Source organism: Mustelus asterias, chromosome 16 (genome assembly GCF_964213995.1).
Source record: "Mustelus asterias chromosome 16, sMusAst1.hap1.1, whole genome shotgun sequence".
In the NCBI taxonomy this organism is placed as follows: domain Eukaryota; kingdom Metazoa; phylum Chordata; class Chondrichthyes; order Carcharhiniformes; family Triakidae; genus Mustelus; species Mustelus asterias.
The window spans coordinates 64,358,086-64,375,907 of NC_135816.1; the positions used below are offsets into that span (position 1 = coordinate 64,358,086).

The 17,822-nt window shown below is 41.4% G+C and overlaps 1 protein-coding gene across 3 annotated transcripts in view; it reads left to right on the top strand.

Annotated features, from left to right (window-relative positions):
• The window catches only part of LOC144505224 (matrin-3-like), an 81,636-nt gene that overhangs the window by 42,003 nt on the left and 21,811 nt on the right, over positions 1 to 17,822 (top strand). For 2 of the 3 annotated variants that reach the window (XM_078231225.1, XM_078231226.1), the window contains exons 4-8: positions 167 to 205; positions 1,708 to 1,817; positions 5,030 to 5,103; positions 6,871 to 7,008; positions 9,792 to 9,923. In XM_078231225.1, coding sequence (XP_078087351.1) covers positions 167 to 205; positions 1,708 to 1,817; positions 5,030 to 5,103; positions 6,871 to 7,008; positions 9,792 to 9,923 — 493 coding nt within the window. The remainder of the gene's footprint in view (positions 1 to 166; positions 206 to 1,707; positions 1,818 to 5,029; positions 5,104 to 6,870; positions 7,009 to 9,791; positions 9,924 to 17,822) is intronic. The other variant, XM_078231227.1, reaches the window with a different exon arrangement.

The following is a 17,822-nucleotide window of genomic DNA, read 5'->3' on the forward strand; positions in this document are numbered from 1 at the left end:
TATTCTTCTGCAGCTGAATGACTCTTTGAAGATGTAAATTTGAGATGTATGCCAAATATACTTGTATTTGCAGTAGCCAGCTGTTCATTTCTGATAAAATTGTTTGTGATTACTATCAATGAAATAAAGGGGACTTTGTTGTGATTTAAAATGTCTTCATTTCTAGATATCCAGAATGGAACCCAGATGCCTTCCCACCCCAAATGTAAGTGTCCACGCCATGCATAGACAAATGTTGTTTAAATATTTGTTTTAGTAACTTTGTTTTCTTGAAGGTACTGTGGGAAAGGTGCTTTTTGACTTTCCTAGGTCCTGTGTTTATATATTGTAAGCCTTCATCGTCTTTAAGGTATAACTAAATAAATTAATGCACTATAATTGGGCTCAAGGATATTTATTTCCAGTTAGCATTGAGAGAATTTCTAAGGCTCAATATTATCAAGCCATGCCATCAATACAAAGTATGATAGTTGGGATGACGTCTCATGCAGTGTTGGTGATGGCATTTTTTCTGAGCATTAGAGAGTAATTGTTTGATGTTTCATGGTTTAAGTGGGGTGTGAAGTATAAGTATTGCATTATCTGTATATTCTGAGTGCAACAGCGTCATTAGCCCTATTTCACATTTTGATCCCTTGCATATCCTATAATTGCTGCTCGATAAATTACACTGGACCAACGTCCAAGGAACCTACTGTGTTGCTTTTCTGTCTATCATTTGTATTCAACAGGGACCATTGTGAGGAAAATTGCAGTGTTCTGTTTATGTTCTGTTTTATTTCTGCAATGTAAACTAAAACTGTTTGGAGAAAGCCTCTCATCAAGTAATATTTATCAAAGCAATAAAATTAATCATAATCGAATAATTTGAAGCTAGCGTCAATGAACAAATGTTTTGGTTTGCAATAGGGCTATAAACTCCTTGACAGGACAGAGCTCAACAATGAAACAAAGTCTACTAAGGAAAATACATCTCCTTTTGCACATGTACTCATGACTTCATGGACTAATATGTAAAAGGTTATTTCAGAAATGACATATAAACCACTATATTAAGCAGGTTTAATTATTTGGTGTGACTAACATTTATTATGAACAGTTCCTTTTGCACAATTTAAAAGAATGGGAATGTTAGATTGCATACTGCAATATGGTCTTTTAACAGCAGTAACCAAAAGTAGTTTAACCTATTAAAGTTTGCACTTATTTGCACATTTATGTGTATCATATTTTCTGTGTAAATTCGGAATTGAGTACACTTTGCCTATCAACACTTGAGTGCTTCATAAAACTACTTTTAATTCTGTTTGGAGAATTTTCAAGGAGTAGGTTCCTGTCAAAGCTTAGACAAGGCACTATTTCCAAAATTTTCAAAATCTATCGACCTTAATAATAGCATTTGAGTCCATAATTTTTGCTACCTGAAATCAGTGGTTCCTGGTCCTTTTATTTTGCACAAGAAGACAGCTGAATTGTTTTATGACACCTTCCTTAATCATCCTTTTGAGCCACTGTCATCGCTCCACCTTGTTTCAATATAACCAATTAAAAAACTCATATATTGCATATAAGTAACAGATATGCAACACTTTTAGTTTCAATCAATTATTTTTGCCTTTGAATTAATGTTATGAAACCATTTTGCTTATCCATCATAATTTCTGGTGTGTGTCTGAAGTTTGCTTGAAGTTTCTTCCTTGCTTCCAGGGCCGATCCGCTGGTTTTACAGTCAACCAACCTGGCTCCAGGTATCCTGGGTCCTCCACCATCTGGATCCTTTCTTGCATCCGGCAACAGAGGAATGGAATCCCATGGGGGTAATGATCATCCATCAATCGTTTTATTACATTTTAAAGTTAATGGGGAGAGTGTAATTTTCAGCATTGTGCTCAGTGCTGAAAACTAATGTATTTTGCGGTCTCTAAGTAATTAATCTGTGGCTGGAATCTTAATTTGCATTGCAGTCGGCAGTGGGACTGTGTAAGTAAACAAATGCAATTGTTAAATGCTGTTAGGATTACTTATTTTGATTAAAATTGTGCTTTGTGTTCAGATTTAAAATGTGCCGAATCATACGTAAAGTACAAATATCAGACCATTGATACAACACACAGGTATTGTAATAATAATTGGACAGAAAGCAAATGTTGAATACAATCCAATATATTAGGAATTCATAAAACAGAAAAATAAAGAAAATAAAATTAAGGGTAAAGTTGCATATGACAAATCTCCATGACTACCTCTTTAGGATGTTTGAAGGGAGAACATGTCAGGGCATTAATACTGCCATTTCCTCAGCAGTGGAAGATGATCTTTGGCAATCATAAACTTTCACACCCTTGCATGAGGGCGGCAGAGTGGTTAGCACTGCTGCCTCACGGCACCAGGGACCCGGGTTCGACCCTGGCCTTAGGTGACTGTGGAGTTTGCATGTTCTCCCCAGTATCTGTGTGGGGTTTCCTCTGGGTGCTCTGGTTTCCTCCCACAGTCCAAAGATGTCCAAGTTCGGTGGATTGGCCTTGCTAAATTGTCTGTTAGTGTTCAAAGATTTGTCCATCTAAGTGGATTATCTGTGCCTCTACCCCCCACCCCTTCCAACAGTCAGTGCTGGCACCCACTTCCCCTCTAAAAATCTGGCCCTTTTTCCCCCCATCCACACAGCCATCACTGGCATTCCCAGCTCCCATGTCTACTCCCACCCACCACCACATGTAAATAATTCACCCCCTCCCCATCCCACCCATGAGGCTCCCACTGGGGTCCACCCATGGCATTTCCCCCAGCGCAGGTTGGCACTGGCATGGTGCAAACTGCCACGCCAGCGCAGTTTGAGAATCAGGACCCAGATTAGTCATCTAAAACATCTGGAAGATCTCTGCATTAACTTCAACACAAGGATAAGGTTGAGTTGCATGAACACAGGTGAGCGAGTTTTAATTTGCAGAGTACAATATTGTCATATTGTTGCTATTTCTTGACATGTTGCTTGCAGAAGCAGGTAAGCAGCAACACATATATATGTATATATTCCCCGTCTTTGATTTTCTAAATCACGATGCATCAACCTCTATGCCTGTTCAGTCTTGACTGGATGAGGTAACCAATCTCCAATTATGATCCAACCTCAGGCTTAAATGGCAAGTAGCAAAGATGCCATACTGGACATTGTAGATGCATCTGCCAGCTAGTTGACAGTAGCTTGCTCAATAATATCCATGTATATCTGATTAGAGTCTCGTGAAAGGGGTGAAACAGGCCCACTGCATAAGAAGCTAAACTTGCAGAAATACTCGAGATTTTCAAAATTTGTTAGCAAGCACTGTAGGTTAATTTTGTTCACAAACCATTAATCCAGATTTGAGGATTTGTAGAATTGTCTAATGATCCTCCTCCTCTTGGCTATGTTTTGAGTTGTTCCCTCGGAAACTCAATGAAAGATTGTTGGGATGCAGGACTTGGGTTGTTAATCTAGAACAATAATCTCTCCTCAGATTCGGGCCTGAGTGGCTTTTAAACATACAAAGTTTTAATATACATTGATTATTGACAATATTGATTTTCTGTAACTATTCTACAGTTTATATTGAATGGGAAGCAATTAATACCTGCTTATCTTTCCACAAAGTCTAGTCCTACTTTCTCAGACTTGTTATCTTTCATAGATGACTTCCAGTTACCCCAACAGTGCTCTATCCTTCAAGAAAAATGAGTCCTGTTGTTCTTCTACTTTGCTACTTACGGCATCTGTACACAACACGTGTGTAGGTGCAAGATTGCGAAGGCTATGTTTAATTGTTTACCAGCTTCTCATATTTTGACCTTCATCTTTTGTTCTAGAGGTTTTTTTTAAGTTGTTGGAATGAGTAAGCCAAGTGGCTTTGCAGTTTTTTCATATGTGATATCTTCGCAACTGCCCCTTTATTTAAGCAGGGCCTGCCTCCTGAACTAGGTATAAATCATTCTTTGTCTTTGAGTTTCTAAGCTGCCTTTGTTCATGCATTTTCCCATTCCTCCGCATTTCTTTTCTAGCTAAAATGTTACTGATAAGCTGGGATACTTTGATCAATTGAAATCATTTTAAGATATCCTAACAGGGAGTATGTCAAGGCAATGCTGAAGAGTTTTAAGAGACAGTCAACTGATGATCCTGTGGATGGGGTTAATATTAGCTATTAGCTAAATAAGCTATTAAAATTCATATCAATGAAAAAAAAGTCATTTGAAGCAAACCTAAATTAAGCCAAATGAGCAAGGATCTGCTCCAATCTTTATCCATATCCAGAAATTGAGAACGCTATTGGTTGACTTCAGTTGGCATAAAAGTTCACATTTAGTTCAGAGAAGTCCCACAGAGATTGTCTCAAGTTAGTATGTGAACTTGCAATGGAACATACTGTTACTTAATCTGATCTCAGTGCTGAAGGCCTTCATTAAAAATCAAACTGTGCTGTCGCCTTTCTGCGACTCAGCAGCACAGACAACTGATAAGGTTACCCTCAATACATGAAATAGGGGAGAACTTTATAATCTGTTGGGTTTGGCGGGGGTGGTGGGTACCCTATAGAAAATCTGTCCTTCCTGTGAAGTGAGGGTGGGGGAGGTGGCTGCTCCTTATTTTGAACCAAAAAGGCAAACTTACTGCAATTAAGTGTTTGAGAATGCCCTGTGAATCCGCCAGGAGATAACGTGAAGGGTGTGGCCGTCCTAGTTTCATCAGGTTCATAGTGCTTCTTCATGTTTATGTAGCTATTTTTGTTGAGTTCTTTGTTATAATGTATTGTGGACTCTTGATAAGTTTAGCGCCTCTGAGGTCAACTTTATATAACAGTTCAAAGCTTTGATAAATTAATCTAATTTTTGATTGTCCATAATTTTCAGCCAAGCTGGTGATATTGCGCCGCAATGTTTAATAAAAACATTCGTTGGGAAGTGAAAATAAAAGAAGACAAAGGGAAAAAAGAAATGCAAAATACTTGAATTTGAAATCTTTTGGGAGTGACGTTGTTTAATTCTTTCTCTATTTTAGCATCAAGTCGCAAAGGTCCTATGGATAACCAGCAAGGGAACAATGTTCAGAGGCTAAAGAAGCCACTTAGAATGGTTAGTGTTTCATTCTCTTGTAAGATTCTTAAATGAAAGTTACGAATTGCCCTGAATAGAATCTAGTTTCCGAGAAGCTAGTTAATGATTTGATGAGGGATTTGGCTGTATTTTCAGTACCATTAGTTAATCTGCGTAGTGAGGTGGGTGTGGGGGCCACTGCAGTGGTGTTGGATATAATCAACACACTTGAATATCAGTAGTTATCCATGTGATCAGCACCCTACCTTGAAATATGTTTGTGGTTGAAATCCTCAGCATGTGTATGAGATGAAGAAAGATCAAGCAGTGAGTCACAAGTACTCTCCTGTACCTGTTTGAGCATAAATATAGAACATATATAAATATAGAGATCTATGCAGCTTTCTGATACTCTTATCGCCACAAACTTGTGCCTGCAATATGAAGGATCCTGGAATGGTGGCGTGCCAGTTAGTGTCCACTCAAATTAACTTTTGCATGCATCAAAGAATACTTCTTAATTTAGTATCATAATTTTACAGTGATCATTCTTTATACTTTGTGAAAAATGTGGAAATTATGATTAGACTTCTGTGAACAAATATCTGTTTTGGACAAGTTAATGTATAACTGTGTAACTAGGTAGCTACAATCAATACTGCTATACCTGCTGTTCAGCGTTTTGATATATTTATAGGTGAGATTTTCCCAATTTGCATGCTTATTGAGGTCAAGGTTATATTTGCTTAAGGATTCCATTATTTTAAGTAACATCTCTGAACAACATCAGGAAGCCATTAGATAATACCAGTTTCCTTGGACTGATAACTAATATACGTTGTTCAGAGGGTTTTGGAGAAAGAAAGAGAAAATATGCCAAGAATTTATTTTTCAAGGGGGATATATTTTTAAATTTCATTTCCACGAACCATTGGACATCAGCAAAATATTAAAGAAGAATGGGCGGCATGGTGGCACAGTGGTTAGCACTGCTGTCTCACGGCACCAGGGACCCGGGTTCTATTCCAGCCTCTGGTGACTGTCTTTGTGGAGTTTGCGCATTCTCCCGATGTCTGTGTGGGTTGCCTCTAGGTGCTCCGGTTTCTTCCCACGTTCTAAAGATGCGCAGGTTAGGTGGATTGGCCATGCTAAATTGCCGCTTAGTGGCAGGAGCATTAGCAAGGTAAATATGTGGGGTTATGGGGATAGAGCCTGGGTGGGATTGTTGTTGGTGCAGACACAATGGGCCGAATAGCCTCCTGCACTGTAGGGATTCTGTGAACCCTTTACTCAACCACATTAAATTGATCAAAACTAGAAGAATTCTGATATCTGAGTAATGATTTTTGTTCAATATTGAATTGAAAGAGCATAAAATAGAAAATATTGGTACCATTTTATTCTTTTGCTCTTTATGATTAAAAATCTACTTCCTGTATGTCTGATATGACAGGATGCACTTTTTACTGTAACATTGCCCAGGCATCACTGTGTGCCTGAGCAGTATGTTGCACATGAAGAATACTGTGTCGTTTAAACTTGCTTTGCATTAGGAAGCACAGTGTGATCTGAGCAGCACATTGCAGGTATGGATTTGAGTGATGGGAGCAATAATTGTCACTGTGTGACCATACCTGTAATACAGTGTACCTTGGGAGTTCTACATTGACTGAGCACACCGTTGCAACCAGAGGCCATTACCTGACCTAGTCAGTTTGGTGCATTTGGAACAGTATATAATTTAATGTTACAATGCACTCGAGCTTAATAAATGTCTTTTGCTGCTCGTCCTTTCTTGTATCTTAGAACTTGAACGATGAACCTGGCCGAGTAGTTCACATTAGCGAGTTGCAGCGAGGTAAATGTATGAATCGTGACCTGATCAAGCTGGCTGAACCTTTTGGGAAGGTGACAAACTACTTGCTGATAAAGTCAAAGGGTGAGGTAAGAATCAGCCATGGCTAAACTTATTCTGTTGCATTGTGTTGAAGCCTGTGGAAATTTCATAATCATTCCAGATTCCTGGATATATTTATAAGTTGTGTCATGATGGCCAGAAAGGACAGATTCCCTTAAAGAAAGTTTGATAATTATGATAGAAAATGTTGGTGGTGAGAAAAGGCTGGTCAGCTAATTGAAGCTCAGCCTTCCAGTGTGTTCTTTTTCTTATTTAAGGGATGGGGACTTTCGCTGGCTAGGCCAGCATTTATTGCCAGTCCCTAATAGTTCTTGAGTTGCGAGTTGCATCTTGAACTGCTGCAGTCCATGTGGTGTAGGTATTGTACTATTAGGGAGGGAGTTCCAGGATTTTGACCCAGTGACAGTGAAGGAATGGTGATATATATTTCCAGCTTACCCGACCAATCACTTAAACTCTCTTGACTCCATCTTAGCTGTTGTTCTACTGGCGAGCCTAACCTTCATTTATTGTTATGCTTTCCCCTTATCTAAACCATTTAATATTTTGCAAACTTCAGGGAGATCTTTTGTTAATTTTTCTTTATCATCGTTTTCCTGCCCCCTCATCAATATGTATATTTTCCTTTTGAAGTATGGAATGTAGTTCTCAAAAGTATGGCCTCATCAATTAACCTCTAAATTTTTCTGTACTGTTCTGATGGTTGTTCCAATATTCTGTTTTTGCTGGGGAAAAAATATTTTTTTGTTGAAGTTTTTTGTTTTACACTCATCTGGGCACTTGCAAGAATACCAAATGTAATGGGAACAATAACTTATACCATATGAGAAGAGTGCTATTGGTTTGCAGGTGGACTCTGATTAGTAGAGGTGTTGCCAGAGAGAATGCGCCAGTTGATAGTCACTGACAGTTAACTACCGTGCTAGAGAACCCCCTGGTAGATTTCACAACCAGTACATTAAAGAAATGGAGTTCATATGACAGCTCCATTTCCAAGGCGAAATTGTGCAGGATGGAGACTATTAAACCATCCAAGGAAATTATTACAGGCAACTGCAGATTTCAATGTAGCAGATGTATCATCCACATATCGTAAATATGCAAGGGATAGGAGTTGGGTGTCATTCCATCAAAGGCACGTTCCTCATGAAATCTAATAAAGATGTTTGCAAGAGATGGGCCTGGAGGGATCCCATGGCAACACGATCTGCATGGGCATACATTGCGTTGTTAAAACTGAACTCAACTGCGTGAGCTGCAAAGTTCATAAGTTCGATGAATACTGATTCATGTAATGATGGCGGGTCTGGATCACCATGATACAGTGCTATAGTGCAAATATTTATGTTCTTAAATAGAACATTGTTGAATAGGCTAGCAATGTTAAACAAGCATAGGGATGCATCGTTGCTATTGATCTGCAAGTCCTGTGTGGTCTTTGCAAATGTGAAGGAATTCTTCACTGTGTATGTGGGAAAACGTGCTCAAAACTGGTTGTAACAAGTCACCCAACCATTTGGACAGTTCATGTTGTGCAAAATCAGTAATTGATAAAATAGGGCATAACGGGTCATGACTCTTGTGCATCTTGGGTGGCCCATACATACGTCTACACAGTGATTCATGAGCACGCACCCTGTCATCTATATCACACGGCAGCTTATGGCTGTTACACAAGCCCACTAAGTGGTTTTTATTAGCTTACTTACGAGCAAGGTCATGTTGAGCAGCAAGTCCAATGGATGCAAATTTAGACCATAATTAAGAATGGCATGCATTTTGTTGATATAGTCATGCTTGTTATGGATGATTATTCCCATTCTTTTGTCAAGTTTACAGCTGTGTATGTCCCGGTTGGTCTCTAGGCTGTAAGACACTTGCGTTGCATGTGAAAATCAGACAGGCCATTCAGAATCATGTAATATGCGCTATCAAACAGCTTGCCCGATACTCTGCAGGATACACACCATACCCAACCAGCATGTGCTTGCAATTATGTGAGACTGATAGCACAGTTTCCAACATGAGATGTAATTCCGCGATTGGATAACATTTGCTACATAATCCTCAGTGTGCTCAGAATTATGGTGATAACCAATTTAAGATTGTCTGCCAGGCTTGCAGTATGGGCCATTTGCGTGTACTGGGAGTTACGTATATGAATATGCAGGACCCCGTTCTTTGCAGACAGAAAGAACATGCATACATTGTGCCTATTTCAGCTAATCAAAATAACTGGCAGCCATTTGCTGGTTCATTCCACAGGGCAATGCCTTGACCAATCAAAGTCAAGCTACTTGGTTTAAAATTCAAACAATGCTTAGCAGTTAACTGTCAGGCACCATCAACTGGTGGATTGGCCATGGCAATGCCACTATCAATCAGAGCACACCTGCCAACCAGTCTGTCTTCCTTCTCATATAGTATAAATTGTCATTCCCTTTACATTTGGTATTCTTCCAAATTGTCCTGATGAGTGCAAGATGAAAAACTTTGACAAAAAAGTCTCCCTTTTCAGCAATCACAATTCTGTGCTACCAAACGAGTATTCTGTTGTTTTACAGTTGTTTCACTAAGTTGTTTCAACATTAGAACTGATGGTCTGCTGTCACATAACTGAAATTTCTCTGTGCTAGTTCCATCCCTCAGTCTGTAATTGTGTTGTTCTTCCCCCTGCCCCTTCTCCCACTGTACATCGCTTGCTTGCCATCAGGTTTGAATATCCATATTTGGAGCTGGTCATACAAAAAAAATTACAGGTGATTGTCAAGATCTATTTGCATTCAACATTTTATATTTTTAATTATAGGGATTTGTGGAATTGGCATATCCTGAAGCGGCTCAAGCCATGGTGAAGTTTTACCAGATGAAACCTACCTTTGTCGATGGCAATGTCATCAGAGTAGAACTCTCTCAGAAATATAAAAAATTGACCATAAAGGTATTTTATTTAATGTGGGATGTGTTATGTTTTGGGCATTTGACCTCTTCTACAGAAGAAAAGAATAGGTAGCCACCCCTTGGATTAGTGTGTGGCTTTATAACAGTCTAAGATGGAAGAGAGAGAGAGAACCCTGAGAGTGCCTGCGGTGATATCACAGTATGTCATGTGACGAATTATACAGAGATGCATTGCTTCACAATACATAACATCTCTCCCTCTTTGCTTCAGTAGTACAACGACAAGCTTTTAAACTTTAATGATTATCCACATCAGTTGCGTTACCAAGTAGTATAATCTATATAAGAACATAAGAAATAGGAGCAGGAGTAGGCCATCTAGCCCCTCGAGCCTGCCCCGCCATTCAATAAGATCATGGCTGATCTGACGTGGATCAGTACCACTTACCCGCCTGATCCCCATAACCCTTAATTCCCTTACCGATCAGGAATCCATCCATCCGCGCTTTAAACATATTCAGCGAGGTAGCCTCCACCACCTCAGTGGGCAGAGAATTCCAGAGATTCACCACCCTCTGGGAGAAGGAGTTCCTCCTCAACTCTGTCTTAAACCGACCCCCCTTTATTTTGAGGCTGTGTCCTCTAGTTTTAACTTCCTTACTAAGTGGAAAGAATCTCTCCGCCTCCACCCTATCCAGCCCCCGCATTATCTTATAAGTCTCCATAAGATCCCCCCTCATCCTTCTAAACTCCAACGAGTACAAACCCAATCTCCTCAGCCTCTCCTCATAATCCAAACCCCTCATCTCCGGTATCAACCTGGTGAACCTTCTCTGCACTCCCTCCAATGCCAATATATCCTTCCTCATATAAGGGGACCAATACTGCACACAGTATTCCAGCTGCGGCCTCACCAATGCCCTGTACAGGTGCATCAAGACATCCCTGCTTTTATATTCTATCCCCATCGCAATATAGGCCAACATCCCATTTGCCTTCTTGATCACCTGTTGTACCTGCAGACTGGGCTTTTGCGTCTCATGCACAAGGACCCCCAGGTCCCTTTGCACGGTAGCATGTTTTAATTTGTTTCCATTGAGATAGTAATCCCATTTGTTATTATTTCCTCCAAAGTGTATAACCTCGCATTTCTCAACGTTATACTCCATTTGCCATATCCTCGCCCACTCACTCAGCCTGTCCAAATTTCTCTGCAGATCTTCTCCGTCCTCCACACGATTCACTTTTCCACTTATCTTTGTGTCGTCTGCAAACTTCGTTACCCTACACTCCGTCCCCTCCTCCAGATCATCTATATAAATGGTAAATAGTTGCGGCCCGAGTACCGATCCCTGCGGCACGCCACTAGTTACCTTCCTCCAACCGGAAAAACACCCATTTATTCCGACTCTTTGCTTCCTGTCGGATAGCCAGTCCCCAATCCACTTTAACACACTACCCCCAACTCCGTGTGCCCTAATCTTCTTCAGCAGCCTTTTATGGGGCACCTTATCAAACGCCTTTTGGAAATCCAAAAACACCGCATCTACCGGTTCTCCTCCATCAACCGCCCTAGTCACATCTTCATAAAAATCCAACATGTTCGTCAAGCACGACTTTCCCCTCATGAATCCATGCTGCGTCTGATTGATCGAACCATTTCTATCCAGATGCCCTGCTATCTCCTCTTTAATAATGGATTCCAGCATTTTCCCTACTACAGACGTTAAGCTGACCGGCCTATAGTTACCCGCCTTTTGTCTCCTTCCTTTTTTAAACAGCGGCGTAACATTAGCCGTTTTCCAATCAACCGGCACTACCCCAGAATGCAACGAGTTTTGATAAATAATCACTAACGCATCCACTATTACCTCTGACATTTCTTTCAATACCCTGGGATGCATTCCATCCGGACCTGGGGACTTATCCACCTTCAGTCCCATTAGTCTACCCAGCACTGCCTCTCTGGTAACATTAATTGTATTAAGTATTTCTCCTGCTGCCAACCCTCTATCGTTAATATTTGGCAAACTATTTGTGTCCTCCACCGTGAAGACCGACACAAAAAACTTATTTAAAGACTCAGCCATATCCTCATTTCCCACTATTAACTCCCCCCTCTCGTCCTCCAAGGGTCCAACATTCACTCTAGCCACTCTATTCCTTTTTATATATTTATAAAAACTTTTACTATCATTTTTTATATTAGTTGCTAGCCTAGCTTCATAGTCTATCCTTCCTTTCTTTATCGCTTTCTTAGTCTCTCTTTGTTGTTTCTTAAATTTTTCCCAATCACTTGTTTCTCCACTATTTTTGGCCACTCTGTACGCAGCTGTTTTTATTTTAATACTCTCCTTTATTTCCTTCGTTATCCACGGCTGGTTCTCCCTTTTCTTACAATCCTTGTTTTTTGCTGGAATATATTTTTGCTGAGAACTGAAAAGGATCTCCTTAAAAATCCTCCACTGTTCCTCAGCTATCCTACCTGCCAGCCTGCTCTCCCAGTCTACCTTAGCCAATTCATCCCTCATCCTATCATATTTCCCTCTGTTCAAACAGAGGACACTGGTTTGGGACCAAACTTTCTCCTCTTCCATCTGAATCAGAAATTCGACCATATTGTGGTCACTAGACCCAAGAGGGTCCTTCACAATAAGATCCTTAATTCTACCTACCTCGTTACACAATACCAGATCCAAAATAGCTCGTTCCCTCGTCGGTTCCGTAACATGCTGTTCAAGGAAACTATCCCGACAGCATTCTAAGAACTCTTCCTCCATTCCACCCTTACCGACTTGAGTCTGCCAGTCAATGTGCATGTTGAAGTCCCCCATGATTATTGCCGTTCCGTTTTTACACGCATCCCTTATCTGCTTGTTTATAGCCCTCCCTACCTCAACTTTATTATTTGGGGGCCTATATACCACACCTACTAGTGTCTTTCTCCCTCTACTATTCCTCATCTCTACCCATAATGATTCCACGTTTTGTTCCTCAGAGCCTATGTCATCCCTCAGTACTACCCTGATATTATCTCTTATTAATAGCGCGACCCCACCACCTTTTCCTTCCTGTCTATTCTTCCTAAACGCCTGATACCCCTGGATATTCATCTCCCAGTCCTGGTCACCTTTCAGCCACGTTTCTGTAATGGCCACTAGATCGTACCCACTCGTGCTGATTTGCACCATCAACTCATTTACCTTGTTCCGAATGCTTCGTGCATTCAGGCAAAGTGTCCTTATTCCAGCTTTTATCTGGACCCGCTTTGATGAGTCGCGAACACCCTCTCCCTCTACTCCCTTATCTAAATTACCGCCTTCATTCACTTGCACCCTCTCCTCTACCATTAATTTTGTAATTCCCCTTACCCCTGCATCCTCCACCCCATCAATTAGTTCCTTGATCCTAGTCAACTCTTCTAGCTCCCCTCCCCCCAACCTATCTAGTTTAAATTCTCCCCAGTAACCTTAGCCAACCTACCGGCCAGGATATTGGTCCCCGTGTGATTCAAGTTCCACCCGTTTTTTGTATACAGATCACCCCTGCCCCTAAAGAGGTCCCAATGGTCCAGGAACCTGAATCCCTGCCCCCTGCACCAGTCCCTCAGCCACACATTCATCTTCCACCTCACTCCATTCCTGCCCTCACCTTCCCGTGGCACAGGCAGTAATCCTGAGATTACTACCTTTGCTTTCCTCTTTCTCAGCTGTCTCCCTAATTCCCTGTACTCCCTTTTCATGACCCCTTCTCCCTTCCTACCCACATCAGCGGTACCAATATGTACCGCTACCTCAGGCTCCTCTCCCTCCCACCTCAGGATTTCCGGGACGCGACTAGCGACATCCTGGATCCCGGCCCCAGGGAGGCAGACCACCATGCGAGAATCCCGCCTACCTCCGCAGAAACGCCTGTCTGTCCCCTTCACCATCGAGTCCCCGATTAATACCGCCTTCCTCCTCTTTTCCTTAGCCCTCTGAGTTACAGGGCTGGACTCCACTGCGGAGACACGGCCACTGCTGCTTCCCCCAGGCGGGCTGTCCCCCCCAGCAGTACTCAAGCAGGAGTACTTGTTGTGCAGGGGCAAATCCACTGTGGTGCTCTCAACCACCCTAGCCTTACCCTTCCTGGCCATCACCCACTTGGCCTCCTCCCGTTGCCCTGGTGTGACCACCTGATGATAGCTCTTGTCTATCACCTCCTCATTCTCCCTCATCAGCCTAAGATCCTCGAGCTGCAGTTCCAGCTCCCTAACACGGTCCCTCAGGAACTGCAGCTCGACACACCCCTCACAGATGTGGATGTCCGGGAGGCCAGATGCCTCCAGGACCTCCCACATCCTACACTGGGAACAACACACTGGTTTCACACTCATACTGGACACTTTATGTCAAGTAAGACAGTGAAAAGTTAATAAGAGTGTAAGGAAACAAAAACTCACCCCTGCTCGTCCAAGCCCTGTGAGCCAAAGCCCTGACAGCTCACTCAACTTCCCACTCACTCTGCTGCCCGCTACGATGCTGCCCGCTGTATACTTTGGTGCGCTTTTAAAACCTCCAAAAACTTCCCCAGGCCTCTCCTGGCCCGACTTCTGGTTTTGAAAAAAACCTCCGATTTTAAACCCAAAATTAACTGAAAAAATAAATAATTAATTAAAGTCAGAAAACCCACTCTCTTACCCTCAGCCTGCTCCTGGGAACAAATCACTGATATTAAACCCAAACAACTGAGATTAAACCCAAACAACTGAGATTAAACGCAAACAACTGAGATTAAACCCAGAACAACTGATATTAAACCCAAACAACTGAGATTAAACCCAAAACAACTGAGATTAAACCTAAACAACTGATATTAAACCCAAACAACTGAGATTAAACCCAGAACAACTGATATTAAACCCAAACAACTGATATTAAACCCAAACAACTGAGATTAAATCCAAACAACTGATATTAAACCCAAACAACTGAGATTAAACCCAAAACAACTGAGATTAAACCTAAACAACTGATATTAAACCCAAACAACTGAGATTAAACCCAGAACAACTGATATTAAACCCAAACAACTGATATTAAACCCAAACAACTGAGATTAAATCCAAACAACTGATATTAAACCCAAACAACTGAGATTAAACCCAAACAACTGATATTAAATCCAAACAACTGAGATTAAACCCAAACAACTGAGATTAAACCCAAACAACTGAGATTAAACCCAAACAACTGAGATTAAACCCAAACAACTGAGATTAAACCCAAACAACTGAGATTAAACCCGATATATGTACAATTAATACGCAATCACATCACAAGTCTTTTTGGTGAATGTGATTTCGTTTTGGTAAGATACAACGTTCTGGAGTCTGATCTTTGACATCCTTGATAGCCTTTTCTTTACGAATATCAGGTATTTCATCTTATGAAGTTATTTTTTCGTTTTTAGCTTCCTGAGATGTTGGTTGTTCTACTGGAGTAGACTCTGAACTTAGGTCTGTAGTAATTCTTGGTTCAGGGATTTGGTGTCTGACATAAGCCTTTCTGATACTGTCTCTGCTCACTCACTTTTTGAAGTGGGAATTTGATCCATGTCCATCAGGTCCATTTTAGCTCGAATGGTTGCAGGTACCCAGAGTAGCCTCTCGCTAAAACTCTTTCTCTTTGCTTAAAATGCCTCAGTTTTGATGTTTGTTAATGGCGAGTTAGTTATGCTTGTTGTTGTTGGTCTACTATTGTAGTTGTGTCAGGTGGTGTGAGTAGATCTAATTTAGTTTCCTTCTCAGGAACAACACTGCTGGTGGTATGAGCCGTGTTCCAATAGGACTTGAGAAAGTCGTTTACTCCCCCAGATAACGGACCTTCGTCTTTGGATGCTTTAATGTCATGTTTCAGTGACTGTACTAGCCTCTCCTCCAATCTGTTAGCAGACGAATGATATGGATATGGGGTAGTCCTAATGTATACCATTGCTCTTAAGTTAACCGAAAGATTCCTGAGATGTTAACTGAGTCCCATTATCACTGACTAGTTGTTCGGGCCATCCAAATCTTGTGAGCAACTCATCCAACTCTGGTTTCTTCCGTCTTTCATTATCCTGACTTTGGGCCACTTTGCACGTCCACTTGGACAAGAAACATGTAGCCTTCAATGGATCCTGCAAAGTCGATATGTAGCCTCTGCCAAGATTGTTTTGGCCAATCCCATGAGTGAAGTGGTTGTAGGGTGGAATATTCTGGCACATGGCTGGTATTGTCCCACTTTTTCTTCTGTTTGTGAGTTATGTCCCGGGCACCAAAAACAGCTTTGTGTAAGCTCTTTCATTCGCATTACCCTTGGATGATCTTTGTGCAGATGATCCAGGATTCAGCTTTGTAAACATGGATCGCCCTGATCCCTCATAGCAATCTCCATTTTGGACAGTTAATTCAAGTTCCCTCATTATGTAAAGTCTTAATTCAGGATTCTTGTTATCATAGAAATCATAGAAACCCTACAGTGCAGAAGGAGGCCATTTGGCCCATCGAGTCTGCACCGACCACAATCCCACCCAGGCCCTACCCCCGCATATTTACCCGCTAATCCCGCTAACCTACGCATCTCAGGACTCTAAGGGACAATTTTTTTAACCTGGCCAATCAACCTAACCCGCACATCTTTGGACTGTGGGAGGAAACCGGAGCACCCGGAGGAAACCCACGCAGACACGAGGAGAATGTGCAAACTCCACACAGACAGTGACCCGAGCCGGGAATCGAACCCGGGACCCTGGAGCTGTGAAGCAGCAGTGCTAACCACTGTGCTACCGTGCCGTTATGTTATGTTCCTCTTAAATCCATGTCTATGACCCGACCCATTACCGAGTCATTCCTTGCGTGCCTTTGTACCTGAGACAATTTTATTGGAGCATTCTCTACCTGGGAAAAGTATATGTTGATATTGCTGTCTTGCCTTCGGTTTTGTCTTGAAGTGATAAGCTCGATAAGGACCTGCTTTGGCATGCTGTTCTGATCTCCGAAATTGATTTCATAATTATGCACTGATAATATCAATGCCCATGTTTTTAGATGACTTGCAGCTAATAATGGAATTCCCTGGTATGGACTAAAAATGGTTGTCAATGGCCTGTGGTTGGTCAACAAAATAACTCATCTACCATACACATACAAGTGAAATCGTTTTAATGCCAAAACTATGCAGAGCTCTTTTTTCTCAATTTCTGCATAATTTTGTTCCTGCGCTTGAGATCGTTGACGCTGTTGACCGCTCCTCCGCAGTTGCCATAATGTGAGGAGATACCACACCCACCCCATAGGGCGATGCGTCACATGCTATTTGAATTTTCAACTCTGAGTTAAAGTGGATCAATACCTCAATTGCTTGAGCACGTCTTTAACTCCTTTGTATGCACTTTCACGCTCTTTCATCTAATTCCATTATTGGTTAGCACACCAAGTATGATGTGGCTTTAGTAGTGTCACAAAGTTTGGGATGAACTTATTGTAATAATTGATTAGTCCTAAAAACGATCTCAACTATGACGCATTCTGTGGTCTTGGCACATCTAGGATTGCTGTCATTTTCTTAGGTTCTTTGTGTAGGCCATCCTTGTCTATTACATGACCTAGATAACTGATGGGAATTATTTGAAAAATTCACATTTTTTGTTCTTCATGTGGAGGTTCGACTTCTCTAGATGCTCCAGTGTTTCCTCCAAGTTTTGTAAATGTTCCTGTTCAGTTTTGATTGTGATTAGAATGTCATCCAAATAACACTGGGCATTGTTGAGGCCATATAGGATTTGGTCCATTGATTTCTGGAATATGGCCATTGTAAGTGTTATTTTGAATGGTAATTGCTTATACAGGAACAATCCCTTGTGGATAACAATCATTAGCAGTGACTCAGTTGCCACCCTCATTTGCAGGTATACTTGG